The 19705-nt window shown below is 45.7% G+C and overlaps 3 protein-coding genes across 4 annotated transcripts; 1 reads left to right on the top strand and 2 right to left on the bottom strand.

The window, feature by feature from the left end:
* Nucleotides 1-856: 856 nt before the first annotated feature.
* hhipl2 (HHIP-like 2) lies at nucleotides 857-5199 on the bottom strand (the record flags this gene model as incomplete). Its single annotated transcript, XM_028395974.1, has 9 exons — nucleotides 4963-5199; nucleotides 4184-4836; nucleotides 3705-3848; nucleotides 3066-3397; nucleotides 2815-2941; nucleotides 2587-2732; nucleotides 2024-2105; nucleotides 1565-1647; nucleotides 857-1107 (listed from the first exon to the last, which is right to left on the bottom strand). Coding segments are annotated over exons 1-9 (2055 nt in total), but the record flags the coding sequence as incomplete, so codon positions are not given.
* A 1351-nt stretch (nucleotides 5200-6550) lies between these two features.
* wdr32 (WD repeat domain 32) lies at nucleotides 6551-11996 on the top strand. Of its 2 annotated transcripts, XM_028395071.1 has the most exons (8): nucleotides 6551-7245; nucleotides 7668-7781; nucleotides 7866-8063; nucleotides 8218-8420; nucleotides 8514-8594; nucleotides 8680-8825; nucleotides 8920-9338; nucleotides 9471-11996. In XM_028395071.1, exons 1-7 carry the CDS (start codon nucleotides 6773-6775, stop codon nucleotides 9289-9291), a joined length of 1587 nt encoding a protein of 528 aa, XP_028250872.1. In that variant the 5' UTR covers nucleotides 6551-6772; the 3' UTR covers nucleotides 9292-9338; nucleotides 9471-11996. The 2 variants fall into 2 exon arrangements, with proteins under 2 accessions (XP_028250872.1, XP_028250871.1); XM_028395070.1 differs by having other exon boundaries at nucleotides 8920-11996.
* A 183-nt stretch (nucleotides 11997-12179) lies between these two features.
* LOC114427195 (probable carboxypeptidase X1) lies at nucleotides 12180-18166 on the bottom strand. The gene is made up of 13 exons (XM_028395068.1): nucleotides 17770-18166; nucleotides 17028-17137; nucleotides 16641-16780; nucleotides 16445-16529; nucleotides 15869-16019; nucleotides 15708-15790; nucleotides 15492-15615; nucleotides 14835-15031; nucleotides 14583-14762; nucleotides 13746-14040; nucleotides 13484-13623; nucleotides 13309-13411; nucleotides 12180-13044 (listed from the first exon to the last, which is right to left on the bottom strand). The coding sequence occupies exons 1-13, from the start codon at nucleotides 18140-18142 to the stop codon at nucleotides 12716-12718; spliced, it is 2310 nt and encodes a 769-aa protein (XP_028250869.1). The 5' UTR covers nucleotides 18143-18166; the 3' UTR covers nucleotides 12180-12715.
* Between the last annotated feature and the right edge of the window lie 1539 nt (nucleotides 18167-19705).

Here is a 19705-nt window from a genome sequence, read left to right as displayed (position 1 = left end):
GTAACCTCCATGTGGACGGAGGTTCACATTTACATCGGTCCTTTCACAAGCCGCGGTTGCAGCGGTTTCCATTCTGATCAGTGGCGTGGGGGTTTAATTACAGAGCGCTACGAGACGCACAAACACTGTCTAATGTTTATTTTTAACACTTGCGTGTGCTGTAACATTAGAGCAATTTCACTGGGTCTGTTGTTTTTTTTCTGCTCATTTTGACTTCAACCCTATTTGATATGTTCCAAATATACAGACAGGGCCGTGATTAACTTCAACCAATGACTTTACAACAGTTTATTTTATTTTTTTAAAGGTGTCATTACGTGCATAACGGCACGCACAAGTTGTTGCTTTGTACCTAAAACAGATGCTTTGTTTTTGGTTTTTATAAAAGTCAAAATATAGAAACCAATTCAGAGTTACAGCCTGATGTAGCTTAGCTTAGCTTAGCATAAAAATAGGAGCACTGCTTAGTCTATGAATAGCTACTAGTTAAGAGTGGTCACAGCATTCTAATCTGACTCATTTTAAATAAAACATTTTAAACGTTGACAAACACTAATAATGACCAAACTTTTTAAAGTGTTTTGATTTTCCTTGCGTTCACCTGAAGCCGGCTCCTGGTTGTGGTGTTGCTTTGCAGATTTAAGTCAGTTTGCTTCACTGAGGTCGGAGGTTTCTTTAGCTTCGGTCCTGCTCCTTTCCTCTCAGGACTCTTCCTCTTCGTGTGGATTTTGTTGTCTCTCAGGCTGTTTAAATTCTCGGCCTGATTTCTCTTCGGTTTCATGTCATCTGTGACCATCGCACCTGTCTTCTTCTTCTGCTTCTTCTTCTTCTGCTGCTGCTTCGTGTTCTCCCTCTTTTCTGTTTCCTGTTTGTTCAGCAGCTTGTTTTTCTTCTTCGCTTTTTGCTTATTTTTATTTTTTGCTTCAGGTGATTTCCCTTTCAGGCTCACAGCAGGGCTCGTCGACATGGTCGTCGTCGTCGTCATCAGCACGGCGGCTGCTGTCGTCGATGGTCTGTCCTGGCTGCTGGTCACCGGCGGTTTGGTGGTGAGTTTGAATTTTCTTGGTGGTGGTCTTGTAGGTTTCTCATTTCGGTTCAGCACGGTCACTGAAACAGCACAGATGTCAGTAAGTACCCATTTTCACCGTTTTACGCTGCAGCCACATGTGTAGGCTACGTGTTTTTTTTTAAGCTTTGGCTCAGAGAACAGGCCTGAATGTTTGAAATGCTCGTCTGTTTCTATTTTTAATATGTTTGATGTACAAAGGGAGAATGCTTTTTATAGGTTTATGTATGACCCCTGTGTGATTATAGCAGCATATAGACGTGAAAAGCTGCAGGGTCTGCTCAGGACATCATGAACAGAGTCCTCTGCCTCCCTCACATCAGTTTAACTAAACCTGATGATATGTTGTGTAGCTGTTGTTCATCAGACAAGCTCAGTCAAACAACATATACCTTTAAAATGGCCTCTTCAACACGTCTGGCATGCACGTGCCATTAAAACCAACACATTAAACATAGTAAAAATGCAAAGGTACAGAGGGTTTTGAGGGGGACTCACATTCTCTGGGCACAAATGGATACTTCTTCCCCCTCACTTTGACAGGGAGCGACTTCTGCTGGCACTTTCTAGGAGGAGCTCTCCTGCAACAGATGAAACGTTTTGCAGTTCAGTCCATCTTTTCCCCAAAAAACTGATATAATCTCATACTTTATGGCGGCCTGTGTACATAAATCAATCACTAAACCTTGTAAGGATCATGTCTGATTGTCTGAAGTCGCCACAGAATGTGTCGTGTTCGAGCTCATTCATAACTATTATGAAAGGTGTGCTGGCTGTGCGGCGTCTACAGCTGAACCCTGTTTGCCCTTTAGTTATCTCAGAGGTGTCGTTTAAAGAGAAATTAGCATTCTGTTCTGCATTCCTGAAGAAACACTGTTCTGTGTGTGACTTGAGAGTTAGCTTAACGTTTTTTGTTTTTTTTTTGCCCTGGACAGAATCACGATCGAGCCGTGTCACCTGGAGGGGTCCATAAATTTAAACACTGTTCCAAACGGAGACATGGCGCTGGGGTACGCAGTCGCCAGGAAATACAGTTCACCTAAAGACAAAAGAAAAGCAGCTTATTAGTATTGTTTAGAAACGCTTAGAAACGAAAGGTTTAAGGTAGGGTAGGAGATTTTGAAAGCTCAGTGAGAGTCAGCCAGATTTGGAAAGTAAACACACGCCCCTTTCTCTCGGAGCTCACCCCGAAGCCACGCCTCCCAATCACATGGACGCGCATTACCCGAAGATCAGCTGCGGTCTGTGACTTCGGCCATCATGCACGTACCTCTCAGGTGCACGCAGAGCAGGAAGAGAGTGACAACCAGCCAATACTCCGCGCAGGGTCCACCCGGAGGATTGGCTGATGTTTTTAGCGTTTTATAGCTTCCACAGATGATTCATATTCTTCGTTTTAATGCGAAACTGCCGAACTAATCGGTTGCTATCGGATTGTAAAGAGAAGTTACACTAATTTAACAAAAAGTGCATCAGAATGAAATCTCCTACCCTACCTTTAACTCAACATATGAAGTTACCTGCTTCGTCCTCTGCAAAAGAGATGATGAACTTGTGGTGATGGTTGATGAGTCCGGGAAAGGAGCAGGTCTTCTGATCCCCCATGCACAGGCTCCTCTCCTTCCAGCTTCCTGTCGTCTTGTCTTCCTCTAACGCCATGATGCGCCTGACATGGATTTACACACTGAATTAAGAAAAATGCGCAACAGCTGACACAAGAGAAAACAAGTCTGCTACTTCCCCCTTACCCACTCATGAAGTCTCCAAAAATGTACAGCCCGTTCAGATTGGGTGATTCACATCCTCTGTACACATATCCCCCTGTCACAGACTTCCCAACATGATGGCTGTATGCAAATATAGGGAGGATGTCATCTGTTCAGGCAGAGAAAGACACACTGGATTTAATTTTGAAGCCTCAAATGTAGTTAATGGTGCCAGAACTACCAGGTGGTGACGGCATCAAACAGACAAGAAATAGCTCCGGATTTTCACTCACTCAGGGAGGAGTTCTGGCACAGTTTCATATCATAGCACTCGAAGCCCTCCTTAGCTCTCCACCCGTAGTTTCCTCCTTTTTCGATGATGTCCACCTCCTCGTACCGGTTCTGACCCACGTCTCCGCAGAATATCCGGCCTCTGCCATGGCGGCTCACCGGGTCACCGCGGTCCACGGAGCATCGCCACATGTTTCGGACCCCGTACGCAAACACCTCTGGTCGAGCCCCCGGGTCTCCGATGAAAGGGTTGTCAGGGGGGATCCTGTACGCCCTTCTACTGGAGTCACCTCCATCCACATCAATGCGGAGAGCTTTTCCCAGCAGAGCGCTCCTGGGTTAAAAGTGGAGTTAAATGATCATGTTAGCACAATATAACAAGATTGCCTTGACAGAGGTACCAGAAGTGGTGGTACAAACCTGCATTCAAGGCTAAAGTGACAAGACTTTGGGGGTCGAAGGTCAAAGGTCATGGTCACTGTAACTCTAGAAAGCATCTCAGATTTGCTTTTGGACTCAGAGATTGTGTTTTCCCACGCACCTCTTTAAGGGAATGTCTTTACAATTTGGCACAAATGTTGACTGTACTTTTATATCCAAAGGTCACAGGACAAGACCCAAAGAAACCTGAGGCGTCTTACTTGTTTTGTGCGTTGCCATACTTCCCAAATGGATCCCCAGCTTTTCCACCATCTCCAGTAAAGATGTACAAATATCCATCCAGACCAAACAGCAGCTGGCCTCCGTTGTGGTTAGCAGCTGGCTCTTCGATCTCTAAAATTACCCTGAAAGTAAAATGAAAAGGAATTCACTTCAGTACGTATGTATGCATTAACACTATATTCTTGCTTTTGAGACTTAATTATGTGGTTGCTATGACTCTTAAGTACACCCCAAGGCCAGCTTTGATCCAGTCTTCACCTCTTTGAGTTTGTTCATCTTAAACCGATGATAGAACAGGCCTGAAACATTAAGTTGATGCATCCAAATTATAGGAAAACACTTTTTTTCTGTGCTAGAACATGTTTGTGCAAGCTTTGCTGCCATGACAGGCCTTTGATGAATGATAATAGTCGCATATGTGCAGCTATGAGACCCCCCCCCCCTCCCCCAGACATACCTCTCTGAATAAGGATCAGCCACATTCATGTCATAGGCAGACACCTTCATCTCGCTGATACGGATCTTCTCCGTCTTACCCCTGACCTGGATGGAGTAGTAGATGAAGAAGCGGCCATTGTCTCTGTACCTGGGGTGGAAGGCCATGCCTAGAAAACCCCTCTCATCCCCCAGCCAGGGTGTGGTCAGCACCTCCCCGCTCATGTCCAGGAAAGGACGCTCCAGCCGGCTGCCGTCACGCAGGAAAACCCAAACGAACCCCACCTGCTCTGCGATGAACATCCGGTGTGTGTCGTCGCCGCTGTGCAGCATCAGCACCGGGTTTCTCAGACTGTTGGCCACCTCAGTGAGGCACAGCTGAAGACAACCCCTGGGGTCTTCCACCACCCGACCCAGGTTGCTGTTGAGGCCAGGGCTGTTCAGGACATTGGGGTAGCAGTAGTCCTGGTCAGACAGATCCACCACGGTGCAGAAGGTGGACACGTCCCTTTCAGAGGTGTCCTGCAGCAGCCTGCTCTCAGTTAAATATTTCACAACATGGCGACATTTGCCATGAAACTCAGAACAAAAGCCAAAGCAAAGACCAGGGAGCTCTCTGACAGGTGTGTAAGGGTCCTCAGCATCATAAAGATGGGCAGCATATGGTGAACACTCCTGGATGGGAGACAATCAATGATTAGTATAAGAACACACAATCAGTAGTTGTCTCGTTATCAAACAGACATCTGATGCTATGTCTGTGAACAATGGGCACAAGAATTTAGAGTCAAATGTGTTTACCTGGCACATTATTTCCTTCAGCATGTCTAGACAGAGATCATAACCCTCCACTTCCAGCTGATCAATGATGTCCCAGTATCTCTCTGCGATCGCGTTGTCGCTTTCCTGGTCGCAGCAGCCAAACAGCTCGTACTGCCTGCAGAATTCCAGGTGCCACGGAGGTTTAAAAGGTGGCTCGAAGTCCAGGCACTGAGGATGAGCTGATGCTTGCTGATGGAAGGCGACTATCGGCAACATCGTTGACAAGGTCAGAATAAACTCAGAAAGGCTCCTCATCTGCGTCTTTGTGCATGAGCTCCAAGATGCCACCGTGCGTAAAAACGCACGCCATGGATGGAGCGCAGCATCCCGCTCACTGGTCATTTTTGCTGTGTGCAGCCGAGAAGCTTCAGCTGTTTGTTCTCCTTTTTGTAGGCGTTTAGCCAGGTTGTTTAAGTGTGTGCGCGTGCACAATAGTGTATGTGTTCCGCGTGCACGAAGGTCCGCTTCATTTGCCCTCTGTGTGTCGCCACCTGCTCCAGCAGCGGTGAAAACGCGCACCGTAGAATATAGATAGATGGATGGATAGATACTGTATTGAGATGAAGTTAATGGAAATCACACCTCGTGCCTCTGCTATAGTTACAGAAGTTTTCTGCACTGCTGCAAAGTTGGCAAAACAGCACTCATAAGGGGGGTGTTCTCCAGCAACACACGCACACGTACACTCAGCGGGGCACGGTGTCGAGGCATGCAAACATAAGGGCCACCACCACGCAAACTGTAATTTTGTTTCACATCCACATAAAAGTGGCTCCAGGCAGCGTGCTGTTTGTGTAACACAGTGGCCGCAGCAGCTGTCTCCATGCTTCAGATCCACCGTCCCAGCACGTCCCTCATTTGCATGTAGAGTCTGTCATCGATTTGTGCTGGTGCCAAACACAGACTGAAAGAATCACCTTATAGTATATATAACATACCACACATGTGATCAAATGCAGCCGTTTATTGATGTTATTTTATGAGTTTATTTTAATTTTATTCAATAAAATACTAGGTGTTTACAATTAAACAGAAAAAGAAGACCCAACAATAACAAAAAAGGAACACAACCGGCTGAGGAAGAATATTGTCGTCACACACATGTCAGGAGTATCGGGAGTTTCCCAGGAAGTTTCACTCCAAGTCACATGTGTCCAGAACAATGGACTGTCTACCTGTTGTTGTTTGTAAAATCCCTGCAACCAGGCAATAGACAAATGAAGTAGCAGAATTTACCCAGCAGGTGGCAGCAACCAACCAAGAAGAGACAACAAGGAAGCGGAACTACGTCATTTGCATTTGTTTTGGTGTGGAGGAAAACTGTAAAGTTACTTAAAAACATGTCAAGTACCAGCCGGAACCGTTCAAATTAAAGTATGAATTTGGTAAACTCAATTCGGTGATATGAAATTGAATCCATGAAAAAAGTTACAAAACATAAAAGGCAGTAATGATGTATCATTTGAGTGAGTTTTGTTTTTATTTAAGGCGCTCGCTGAGACGTTTTTTTAAAAAACAACATGCTTTTATTTTGAAGGCTAATCCACACTTTTCCGGTAGCATTTTAGCTAGCTGTGTGTAGGTTGACGTTTGGCGATAAAGCGCTGCCAAATCTGGCAACAAAATACATTGTGCCCAACGAGTGCAGCTAAACTCTTCTGCTATGGCACCTTGAAGGCGTGGAGGAGCACACACCCATTCATGCTCGGCAGGTGACCGGGAGTCAGCCTACTTTCCCCCGCTGCACCCCCGAAACACTAAAGGCTGTGAGGACGCTGGAGAAGCTACAATGAGCTCGGAGCACCAGAGCGACAGCGAGGACGGTGACGAGTCGCAGGACAGGCCCAACAGCGGCACGGTCTCCGACAAAGAGGAAGACCCTGACATTGACGACTCGGACGAGGAAGATGACACCGCTCCGAAGGTTTCGGCTTCGACGCCGGGCACCAGTGAGGAGCGGCCGGAGCGGAACTCGGGTTCTCCCGAGTTGGAAGAGAGCGACACCCGCAGCAAACCGGCCCCGAAGCCGCAGACTGGGAGCGGCGGAGGCTCAGGCACAGACAGCGGCTGCGTCAGGGGGAACAGCCTGTTTTCATGGCTGCAGAGCAGGACTATAAGACGAGGGGTGTTTGTGGACCCAGCTAGGGACAACTATAGGACAATGACCAGTTTGTACTCCTCTATGAATCCGGCCGTGGAGTCTGTGAACCTGAGCACTCACACACACGGAGCGGTGTTCAACCTGGAGTACTCTCCTGATGGGTAGGACTTTGGTGTTTGTATTTTAGAACATATGCATTCACATGTAACAATAAAAAGATTGCCCAACAAGCCTGAGAGACACTCAGGGTAATCACATGCAGGGTTCAAGCCTCCTGGAGCAGACAGCAGGTGTAAGAAGTAATCCTGCAGCCAAACCAGGTCAAGCTCTGCCCAGTCTGGGTCACAGAGTGGTTTGTAGGCTCATGTGCCAGCTGGATGTGTGTGTGTGTGGAAGACTAGGATTGGAGTGAGACAACTGATCAACTCTTATTAATCAGATCACAGCAGCTTATATGTATACATTGCTTTACTGTTGCACTTTTTAGAAAGTTGTCCATAAATCGTGGATTTTCTTGTTCCACATGGCCAAAAAAAAACACTGTCTTGTGCCTTATGTTTGTTTTTGTGTGTGTTCTGCTCAGGTCTGTGCTGACTGTGGCCTGCGAGCAGACCGAGGTCCTGCTGTTCGACCCCATCTCGTCCAGACACATCAAAACCCTGACGGAGGCCCACGAGGACTGCGTCAACAACATAAGGTGCGTCTTTCAAATTGTACAAAAAAAAAATACAAAGCTGTTGTCTGGATCCATTCATGTTTCAAATTTGTGCACCGTGTGCAGGTTTTTGGACAATCGTTTGTTTGCCACCTGCTCTGACGACACAACAATTGCATTGTGGGATCTCCGCAAGCTGAATTCCAAGGTGTGCTCGCTGCACGGTCACGCCAGCTGGGTGAAGAACATCGAGTACGACACCAACACTCGACTCCTCGTCACGTCTGGCTTTGACGGCAACGTTATCACATGGGACACTAACAGGTTCATTTACATTTCTGTCAATATTTTGTCTTTTATGACAATTACCAAAAAATTAAAGTTTTAAGGTGGTATAAAGAAAGTTTGTTGTTGTTGTTTTTCAAGCTTGAAAACCATTTTTCTCGGGTTATGGGATGACATATTCTTTCTTCTTCAGGTTTACAGAGGATGGCTGCCCACACAAAAAGTTCTTCCACACCCGCTACCTGATGCGGATGCGGCTTACGCCCGACTGTTCCAAGATGCTCATCTCCACTTCCTCAGGGTACCTGCTCATCCTCCATGACCTGGACCTCACGCAGTCCCTTGAGGTGGGCAGCTACCGCATGCTGCGTGCACGGCGGACTCCGCTCAGCTCAGGTCAGATTACACGATTTGTTGTCAGCTCATTTTATCACAGAATAAGTCAATGAGTGTTTTTGATGGACTGATTGTTATTTTATGATTCCGTAGATGGAGGCACGTCAGCGTCCCGGTCAGCTGGTACACCTCGCCAGGGTAACGACTCCAGCAAGCTTCACCCTCATCGAGAAGGTGAGAGTCAGCTGTGGTACAAAGCTGAATATGTGTCAGTTGTGGGGTTTCAAGACTTGTTAAATCATCTGATGTCTCCTCACAGGCCTTTCTCCAAGGAACAGCCTGGAGGTTTTAACTCCAGAGATCCCTGGAGAAAGGGACAGAGGGAACTGCATCACCTCCCTGCAGCTCCACCCAAAAGGCTGGGCCACACTCATCCGCTGCTCCAGCAACACAGACGACCAGGAGGTTAGGAGAGTTTTACTGAATTTTCCTCATGTGCCTGCTGGTTGTTAGTTGTCACTGTTGTTGTTAAAGTGACACCACCTTCCTCTCTCTCCAGTGGACGTGTGTGTATGAGTTCCAGGAGGGAGCTCCCACTCGCCCGCTGGTCTCCCCCCGATGCTCTCTCCGCCTCACCCACTACATCGAGGAAGCCAACGTGGGTCGGGGCTACATCAAGGAGCTGTGCTTCAGCCCGGACGGCCGGCTCATCTGCTCCCCCTACGGCTACGGCGTCCGCCTGCTGGCCTTTGACGAGCGTTGTAGCGAGCTGGCAGACTGCCTACCTGTCCAGACCAGTTGCCTCAGGGAGATCCGTTCCATCTACTCGCACAGCGACGTGGTGCTCACCACCAAGTTCTCCCCAACACACTGCCAGTTGGCCTCGGGCTGCCTCAGTGGACGCGTGGCCCTTTACCAGCCTAAGTTTTAGCATCCAGAGCAGAGGAGGGACGATGCACTGCAGACCTGGGCAAAGAGGTACTTATCAGGCATTTAACAACTGATATTTGCTCTGCTTTAGTAGAGAATTCACACTATTTGTACATCAAACCATTAAAGGAAATTCATTTTTAAGCCCTAAAATAACATTTCCTGGCATTTGTTTTAAAGTGCTTGTTGGACCAGCTGTGTGGGTTTACACATCAGTATGCTTAAGGCTTCAGCTGACTTTAAAATGCCTTCCTAAAGGAATAAAAGTGCTTCTAGACCCAGATCTACAGCTGTGAAACAGACTGAACTTGTATTGAGTGGTAGGCCTCAGCTGACAGTGACTTACTTGGGGGGTAAGGACTGCATCTGTGACTGCAACCTGTCTGACCCCACACATAAAAAAAAAAAAAAGAAACCAAAAAGCAAGTTAACAAGAAGAGGCAGGCGAGCTTTGCAGACTACACTCCCATCCAGACTGAAGGAAGGGAGGAGAACTCATCAAGATGCAAACTGTAGTTGACTGCAGCTGTTTTTCATACTAAAGATTCATGTAGAAGAACACGGAACATCCAGATGTTGCTGACGAAAACACTAAAGGATGCAAACGGACAGATAATCCTAAAGAGAGGCTGTCGTGTCTGTCGCTGGTCGTCTCGATTCGGTGTCGCTCTCTGCTGCTCTGCTCTGCTCTGCTCATGCCTTTTTCACAGGTGCTGCTTCTCTGCTCATACAATCTGAACTTTGACCCCCGTCCCCCTCTCCCCCCCCCCCCCCCCACCCCTCTCTCCGACTTCAAGGACCTCATCATTGCCTACTTCCGTGCGTCTCCATCCATGAAAGGTTTTTTTTTTACTGGTTTTATTGGTGTGTTAATGTCGGCACTATGTGTAGCACAGCGTCTGATTTGATTGTTTTTGTCATCACCGAGGCCACGTTATCACTAGTTAGACAGGAATCCCTTGTTTGTTACAACATTCTGTGTTTTTATCCTCATTAAATAAACAATAATACTAAAAGTAGGAAGTTACACATTTGTTCTGGAGATGGGCCTTTTTCTTCAGAAGTTCACAAAGTTAGTTTTCTCATGATAATAGCTTAATTTACTCCCCGTTTTTTTGCCCCTCCGCTGTATGTTGTCCACACTTTCCGTCTTTTATAGTGTTTTCATAAATGTTTTCCTCTAAGGAGTGAATCGCTTTGACTGTTCTCAAGCTGGCAATGCTTTTTCTGTGTGTGTGTGTGTGTGTGTGTGTGTTTTCAGTGTAGTAGCCGCTGTAAGCATACGCCTGATTGTTACACCATCATGTAAAGTGGCTGCAGTATGTACTGTCCGACTGCAGAGTAGATGACAACTTAGACAAAAAGAGACATAAGCGTATACTACTATGCAGACCAGCCTTATGAAGATTCTCCTTTCTTATTTATGCTCTGTGGCGAGCTCTCAGATGCCAAAATGTGTTTACTGTAGTGAGCTGAGGACTAACGGAGAACATCTGCTGTTATGGAAACATACTGGTTATTTTTTGTCTGCTCGTGTTTTTGTGCCCACCTCAGGGGGCGCTATTGCATTGACATTAGACCATATTATTGCCTGTGTTGGCTCACATAGTTTCTTGAAACTGCGACATGTGGTGTCTACACAGAGAAGATTGACACTTGTACAATGTATTAGTCAAGCAACAGCGCCCCCTATGGTATCGGGAAGTATTTAGCTTAGCATTAAAGTGCGGGGTTCTGTCCAGCAGCCACAAAACTGACACTTAAGAGTTATAATTTTGTATATAAACAAACAAGAAAAATACATTGTTACATTTTACATATAAAGCATTAATGTGAGCTAATGAGCTAATGCTAACCAGCTGCTGGGTACCTCCCTGCCAGAAGATGTTGTTGTGTAAGTATTCAAGCTAAAAGGATGCAGATGTGATTGTGTAGTTCCCAGCTTACAACATCGTCCTGTTTGTAATGAGAAAGGATGCTTTTAACACTTTGTACCTCAGTTTACTGTAAAATATGTGTTTTTCTGTATGTCACAAATAGGGGGCCCATTTCACCTTCAGCTCAGTGAGTTGACTTTATTGCTTCTTCTCATCGTATACAAACAGATTTCTTTTGTAAAAGTTAAAACACTGACTGAGCTGAATGTTAAATGATAATCCACTGCTGCTTTTAACTCACTGATATTCACACAAGCTTTCCAGAAAGAAGTGTCTTATCTGTTTCTATTTTCACTTCAGGTACTGCAAAAAAAACCGGGTTTCAGTTTTAGTCTGGTCCAGTCCCGGGCTTTAACCTGTATTCAGCTGTAGGTTAAACGAATGTTCTCAGTAGTTCGGATGTGATGTGTGTGCATCACCTCGCAGCAGGAGGAAGGGTGATGAGTTTCTTGCACTGTTGTTTTTGTTGTTGTTTTTTCCTGCATACACACACACACACACAGCAAGTAATCCCAGCAGTGACACTTAAACAGTACTTACCACAGAAATAAAGAGGTTAGCTGCTTTTTCACTGCTGACTGTTTTGTTGAATTTTCTGTAACTTTTGCATTCCTGTATTGAAACTTTGCTGATAAATTGACCACTAGGTGGCAGACAAGAACCTGCAATATGTCCTAAAACTGATGGTTTAGAGAGCATAGTGGGACATCGAGGTGATGAGAGGCTCCGAAAGAAGAAGTTCTGTTTTATAATCTTGTCTTGTGAGTTGGAAAAAAAAAATAAACCAATAAAAGAATAAGAATCACATGGCAGTGTAATAGTTCACATCTTTGTAGGTATGAAATTTAAACTTTCAAGCAGCACTGTATGAAGTTGATGAGCGTGGAGTTGAGTAAATTGTCTTATGACATTTGGTACATTTCAAACTTTCTTTACATTCAGATGAAGACACTTGATAACAGAAATATTTATTTAACACTTTCTGGTCCTGTTGGACTTCAGTCGAACAATCAATTGACAAAAAACGTGACACATCAGGCCAGCTGACACTGAAAATCTCCACTCAATAATAAATGTACAAAAGAATAAAAAAAAAATGTTTGCTTACATTTGTCATTTATGAAACTTTCGTTCTCTTGTTTTGGTTTAAAAAAATTCACAGTGTGCGTTTAAAATCTGCTTTAAAGGGTCATTACACCCAAATACAATTGTATTTTAAAGGGGCAATCTTGAAGATCTGTTTCATTCTCATTGGCACCACCTATAGGTGTAAGTTGCAATTGCAGCGTTTGCAACTTATTTATGTTTTAAAATGACACATGTAGCAACAGACAGGAACTCGGATGAAAATCATCAAGATTGCCACTTTAAAATGTTTTTGTTAAATGGGTGAACTGCTCCTTTAACTTTTCTTCAAGTGCCATGTCACCTGTTTGGACTCCTGCCATTTATAATCCAGGCATCCTCAGCCCATCGTATCACCTCCTCTCATACCGTCCAGGCTCCGGGGGACCGAGCTTTCCTCGTCCGCAGCCGCTGACTCTCCCTGCGCTGGTTGATGGCCTTGGTGCTGGCGCGTAGCTTCCGGATTCTGAGCGCACGGAGACGCAGCTGAAGGTCCTGCGGGATCTTCCCTCCTCTGGCTCGGATCTCCTTCAGCCTCTCGATGGGGGTTTTGGTCAGGGTGAAGTCACAGATGGTGGCATGTGGCTCCATGCCCACGTGGCACTGACGCATGGATGGCAGGTAACCTAAAGCCCAGACCACCACCTTGTACTCGCCGGGGTTCAGGAGACGCCAGTAGTCCCCGTCAGCAGCTACAGGAAACAAAAATCAGGCAAAGTGTCTCCTTCTTGTTATCCTTTAACCCCTCAGTGGTGCCCCCTGGTGTGTGGATGTCCTATCTACATTGAAGCATAATGCTCAGTGACTACTGTCACACACGTGTCTCAAAAAAGGACCAATGTGTATGATAGAGTGGCATCTAGTGGTGAGGGTGCACATTGCAAGCATGTGGGACAGACTGATTAACATCACTGCAATGACCTTTATGTGGGTGTGACATATTTATTTAAACTCACCTGATCTTATGTCGTGGTCGTGGTCCTCCACCTTTATTATAGCATCTGCTATCCCTTTTTTGGTGACCTTGTCCCTGATCACACCTTTGATGCCTCTGTGCACCTGAGTGACGAGAATAAGTTGTGTCACCATCTTTCTTCCTACAGATTGCTGCACACACACTCACACACTGACCTGCTCCATGTACACCAGCAGAGACTCCTTGTTGTTCTCCCATTCCACAGGAAGCTCACTGACGTGAGGGAACTTATCACAGGACAGCTCCACCGTCACCTCGAAGCAGTTGGTGTGCAGGTAACTGAAGTCATTCATGCCTACAACGTGGATATATAAGAGAAAACTTAGAGCATATTTAAGTAAACACAATTTTGAATGCATTAAATCAGACATTTAAATGATTCTAGTCTCAGTTCTCTGACTCTCGGAGGTGACTCACTGCCGGGGACGGTGTGCCAGGCTCCGCCGTTGATGATGTTGTTGTGTGACTGGAAGTCTTCGTAGTGGCAGATGCGGCGGTCCGGGTTGGCCATCACTAGATTGGTGGAGGCATAGACGGTAGCCAGCCAGCGGAAGAAGGCGTTATCTGCCGTTGGGGTGTTTTCCTGAGGGGCCCAGTCACGGGTGCAGTCGAAGGGGTAGGTGACGACCAGCTCTCCGCCGTGGAGGTTGGCGCTGAGCACGAAGGGGATGTCCTGCATCCAGCTGATGATGGCACGTGTCTCCGGTGCTACCTGGGTGCAGGTGAAGGGGTGGGTTTAAAACCTAAATGACCTTCAGTGGCTGCATCAGTATTATTTTGTTAGTTTTTTTTGGGTGATTTAGCCCAGTTTACCACTTTAAAGTGGCACAAAATAAATCTGAGGGGTTGGCAGATTAGATACATGAGTTCAAAGGATACAAAGAAAACAATAGATTTCTTTTTTCAATCTTCAGACTGGGTGTCAGGAAATCCTGCACTGTTTCCAGGCACTGAATGAAAATGCTTTGGCTTCCAGGAAAAAAGCTGTTTCTTGGCTCTGAAATAACTTCCTGATCTGCGGCATGCATGCCAATAAAGTTGAAATATGATATTCCTTTTACCAAAGTGTCCTCGGGGTCACCTTCATTATTAGATGGGACAGTTTTTAGGACATGGTCCTATTGTCTCTTCTCTGAAATGTATGCAGTAGCACATCATAAATTTACAGAGCACAGTCCGGCTCCTCCGTAAGACGTGTGCTCCTCTTTGAACACCAGGGGGTGCCAAAGTAAACAGAAATGGTGTCCTCCTTACCATAGCATCTTCTTTGGTGTAGTACTCTGGGATGGGGATGTAGTGGTTGGGGACTTTGGATGGGTCCCCTGCTTTCTCTTGGGCGTTCCACATAATGTTGTTTAGATCTGGAAAGTTATGATTCAAGTCGATTCCTTCAAAACTGTATCGTCCTTCTGCCCACCCGGCTAGCTCAGAGCCCTGTCAGGTACAAAGGATGGCTTAAAGTAAATAAAAAAACACAGGAAATACCCTCATTCAAGCATCACCCACCTTGTCATAGGCTACTTCATATCCATCGGGGTTCATGGAGGGCAGCAGGTGGATCCGCGTCTCAGTGACCAGCCGTACCACTCTCTGGTTGCCCTTCTTGTATTCCTTGCACAGGTACTGCATGAGGTTCAGGACCAGCTCTCGGCCAAGAGCCTCGTTCCCATGCATCCCAGCCACATAACGAAACTCTGGTTCACCTGAGGAGGGACACCGGAGATGAATTCACTTCACTGGAGCTTCCTGTGTTTGCCCAGGGATTGACCACAAAAGAATCTTTTAAAAAGAATCATGTGCAGTGCCCGCCTCCTTAAAAACATGAACCCCCCCCTTATCTTCTTTTAGAAGTAAAGCAATTTTGAAATGTTTTCATGCAATTTGTCTGAGAAGCTGAACCACACTTAATTTATTTATGCTTTTTGGCAGATGCAGTGGGACTGAAAATCACTTTTAAGCGCTGCATCTGAAGACAAAATCACAAAGATTCAGTTTGTTTATGTAAGAGAGGCCTTCTCTCCGAGACACCCCTGCCTCTCTGTGTGGTTCTGCAGCAGAACCCGGGCTGTGTAAACACTGGTGGATGTCGACCCGGGCCTCTGAGCTGCAGGGAATCTTGAGAAACACTATGAACTCTGGTCCAGAATTTTAAAAAGGTTTTACCAAGTTCATGTGTGCCAGGGTTATCTGAGATCTCAATGACGTAGAGTTTGAGGCCCATGTAGCTTTTCCCTATGGTGTAGACGCGGGTGATGTCCGGGCACTCCTCTATCACAGACTTCATGAGCTTCAGGATGAGAAAGGGTTAAAGCTGAGTACAGAGTTAATGAGTCTGAGTTTACGGAAAGCGGTGTTACTCATCATGTGTTTGGCTCTGACCTTCCTCATCTCTTTGTAGTTGTGGTGCCTGAAGTCCAGAGCGTCCTTTGCGTCTCGGTCTGATGAGTAGGGGTCAGATGGACCTACGATGAAACAGCACATGAAGGTTCAACAACCGGTCAGTTTCTTGTTATCAACCGACACACACCAACTCTGCCTACCATCAACACGACAGCCGAGGATCTCTGCCCTGAGGCAGATGGTCCCGTTGGAGTACCAGGTCTGAGGGTTGATGCGGATCAAACGAGCCAGAGTGGGAACAGGAAGGAGTCCAAGAACTGGAGTTTCTGGATTCTGGTTCCCCTCAAATATCTGTTCAATCAAAGGGACATTAGCATATATTGGCATGCTGACATTGGATCGTTTTGACGTGTCACAGTGGACAAAGGCTGGATTCTATTATCAGTTTACATGTATTACTCCACTAGTGATCCACTAGTCCTGAGTGCAGCCTTCACAGGCTCTGGATCTGGATTTACACCAACGTACACCAAAGTATAATTAAATCTGCTGATATCGGCTAAAAAGAAGTCAACAATAACCGTGAAGAACTCGACCTCCTTAGCCAGTGTGGAGGTTTTTATATGAAATTAAAAAAAACTGTGCACAGATTTTTTTTTCACCTTCAGTTCCTTGGACAGAAATCTGATTTTCCAAAATATGAGCCAACACATGTGGAGTCAAAGAAAAAAAAGGACTGAGTCTGAGTTAGAGGAGCTGTAACTTTGAGTTCTTACCGCTTCTTTCGTCCCATTCATGCATGTTTGCCAGTTCACTGAGTCGTTACTCAGCTGAACTTTGTAGCTTTCAACCCAGTCCCAACTGTAACATGTAGACATTGAGAGGGTGAAGAAATATGTTATTTTCATAGCTGCTAATCCCCCAAACTCCTCTGCATCTTTGCAGGTGTGTTTAATTCTGATACTACCTGACCTCCAGATGGAGTTTCGCCCCTGCAGGATGACTCCGGTGAACAAGGTGAGGTGGATGGCGTCCACTTCAAGCCATTGTTGCCTGTCCTTGTAATCTGCACACCAAGCTCCATCGTATAGGTCCCCGTCTTCAATGCCAGACTAAAAAAAACAACATTAGTCATCCATTGAACAGACTGTAACAGCAGCTTCCTGCCTCTATGTGTAGCGCTGCATAAGAGTCTGACCTGATTGTAAAATAATTGCTTTCAGACTGCAGAACCAGAGGCGTGCATGACGGGGATAATAAACTGCACTTCTGGCTCTGCATGCACCACATTATGGTACTTCCTCCAAAGAAGAACTCATATCTACCAAAGCTAGCAGAAACGTTAGATCACACACAGACCTGGATGTTCAGCCTCCCTCTGTGAGGACCCAGACCCATGCGCTGGTAGGAGGAGGCTTGAATCTGGCTGTCGTCAACCCGCAGGGACTCCAGGCCGAGGGGAGGACAGGCTGGAGGTGAAACAACAAGCAGTCAGGAGATAAAAATCTTCCTCTTGTCTGCACATGTAGAAGCAGCCCTGGCTGGTGAGGGGTTAAACTTTCTCTCTGTTTCTCTGGTTTCGCTGAGTAAGCAAACTATGGTGGTTATGTTGAAGATCTCTAATCATCCTGGGTCAGTTCAGTGGAAGTCTGGAGGCCCTCATCTCCTCCTCCTCCTCCTCCTCCTCCTCTTCCTCTTCTGCTTGTGCTGGGCAGTGGAGGGAGCTGTAGATAAGTGAATCCATGGGGAGTTTAAGTGTAATTCGAGACACACTGGAGGGCCAAAAAGGAGAGCACAGTGCACAGTGGTTTTGGGAACAACCAAAAACATTCCCATCAATCACAAAGACGACCTGTGCTGACAGGTCAACCAGCTCTGTTTGTTCACTTTTATAAAAGGTATTTAAACGTGAGTATTGCAAAATATGTTCATTGAAATTCAACATGACATGAAACAATGATTCAGGTTTGCAAGTACAGAGCTGAGCAGTAAAGCAGAGAGTGTCCCTGAAGGCATCATTAATTCACAGCTGCTTTAATTAACATCAAGTCTCTCTGGCTTCACACATTTAATGAAGCTTGATTTCGAGTTCTTGTCCTACCCAGCTCTGGCTTCTCCTCCTCTTCTTCATTTTCTTCTGCTTTGCTGTTGTTGTTTGTGTCCTCTCTCTCTTTGCTGTGGTCTTTGGTGTCCAGCTGTGTGTCTCTGACAGTACTAGTGGACAACGTTGTCTTTGCTGTTGTTGGAGCCGCTCCGTCACTGCCTTCCTCCACCACAGTGACAGCTTCAGTCCACTTCAAGGTCCCGGCTGGAGCTGTGGTTGTAGCAGCAGTTGTAGCTGTAGCAGTTGTTGTTGTGAAGTTGAATAATAAATTACTCTCGGTAATTGCATCGTTTGTCAGAGCTCCGGCTGCATGTGAAAACACTCCCAGAAGAAGTGCAGCAGCAGCCAGCGTGCACAATGACTTTCCCATGTTGCTCTTTGTTTGCAGCCTCAGAGTGAGGGGGGAAAAATTCCCCAGCCAGTTTATGTGGAGATGACAGAGCCAGACCTCCATCCACATCCCTCCTCCTCCTCCTCCTCCTCCTCAATCCCACCTCCCCTCCCTCCTTTCCAAAAATTCCAACTCAAGTCCCACAGAAAATGTGATTCAACAAGAGCTGAACTTTACATAATGTGGACAATATGTGCCCCAGTGACCCATTTATGTCTCATGGTTAAAGGTTTGGCTGCATGTTTGCTGGTTTGTGGTCAGGCTGAAGAATGAATGATGCACAAAAAATCCAAATGTGTTGTGCAATGTAACAGTTAACAGGAGGATAAGGAAGGTTTATTATCCCACTGTTAGGATCATGGTGAGCTCTGCAGTCCACGCTAAACAAAAATGCTCTTATCTGGGATTAAAGTGAGTCCATATAGCTGAGAAGTCTGTTGTATAGTGGAGTTGGGGCCACAAGGGGCCACATTTCCATCCAAAGTGATGTTGTGCCTCCAGATGTGCATGTTTTAACCACACATGCAGCACATTTGCAGGATCTAGTTTGAACTGAAGGTTGATATTTTGTCTGGCAGGTGCATCCTGTCACAGATGGTTTCAGCAGGATGCACTGTCAGTGAGCAGGTATTCGTATGTATTGATTAAAGTTTAGGATATTTGGTGGTGCGAAGTGTATTTTCTGTTTATTTGTAAAGAAGATGTCTCATCACGTCTGCCAGGTGGTCATGTTGTCTTTAGACGATGTGATGTAATCCACCTTTTCCTCCTGCTGCTCTATGAGAAACACTTTTTCTTCTCTGCCTGTTGTTTTCCTGAATCTTCATCCCCTGGCCACATTGGTAACTCTTCAGAAGAATTCATACCACATTTCCAATGAAAAACATCAAATACAAAACAGCTGAGACAATATTAACCACAGACTGACTCATTTTTATCATATCTGTGGGCTTCATTTTGTTTTAATATTTAAAGACAAGCAGAGATTTGTTACAGCATGACTCTAACTCCTCACAGTTATTACTCACAAAATGGGATTAAAGACAACAGAGTCATCCTGTACACTGTATATGATTTGTTCTCAGACATAAACAGTCCATACAGCCAGGCAGCCTGTGTTTGTGTTCCCACCACGTTTGGCTCAGCTTCGTCCCGTCCGTCTCTGTTTGAGAGCATTTTAATGACTCTTTGCTGAATCTCTTCAGCAAAGCTAAGACAGCACACCTGACCGCCCATAACACATGACCACATTTGTATAAACATGTAGCACTCTGAAGCACTTAGGAGTTTATTTATGTAACAGGGGTTAAATAAAATAAACTACACTGCCTTTTTTTATTCATAGTAGCTTTGTTGAATGAAAGAAAAGAGGGCTTCCTGTCTGACAGTTAAAAGTACCGAGATAAGCCCACACAATCAGGAAATGCACGTTCTTTATATTAGTCACCTGTTTTTGTCTTTCTGCAGCTGCAGTGGTTGTGCACTTCAAAGCCAAATGTCATGATCCAGCCACAAGAGAAACTCTGTTCTATGCTTGCTCTG

This window comes from Parambassis ranga, chromosome 22 (genome assembly GCF_900634625.1).
Source record: "Parambassis ranga chromosome 22, fParRan2.1, whole genome shotgun sequence".
In the NCBI taxonomy this organism is placed as follows: Eukaryota; Metazoa; Chordata; class Actinopteri; family Ambassidae; genus Parambassis; species Parambassis ranga.
The sequence above is the reverse complement of the archived record's forward strand: the minus strand, read 5'-3'. Positions and strand labels throughout refer to the sequence as shown.

Coding starts and splice junctions, on each gene's coding strand:
- wdr32 (XM_028395071.1), top strand. CDS start 6,773: ATGAGCTCGGAGCACCAGAGCGACAGCGAGGACGGTGACGAGTCGCAG. Junction 7,246..7,667: donor CTGGAGTACTCTCCTGATGG/GTAGGACTTTGG, acceptor TGTTCTGCTCAG/GTCTGTGCTGACTGTGGCCT. Junction 8,595..8,679: donor GCTTCACCCTCATCGAGAAG/GTGAGAGTCAGC, acceptor GTCTCCTCACAG/GCCTTTCTCCAAGGAACAGC.
- LOC114427195 (XM_028395068.1), bottom strand. CDS start 18,142: ATGGGAAAGTCATTGTGCACGCTGGCTGCTGCTGCACTTCTTCTGGGA. Junction 15,032..15,491: donor CCCTGGCACACATGAACTTG/GTAAAACCTTTT, acceptor GTCCCTCCTCAG/GTGAACCAGAGTTTCGTTAT. Junction 13,412..13,483: donor TGCTGGTGTACATGGAGCAG/GTCAGTGTGTGA, acceptor CTCGTCACTCAG/GTGCACAGAGGCATCAAAGG.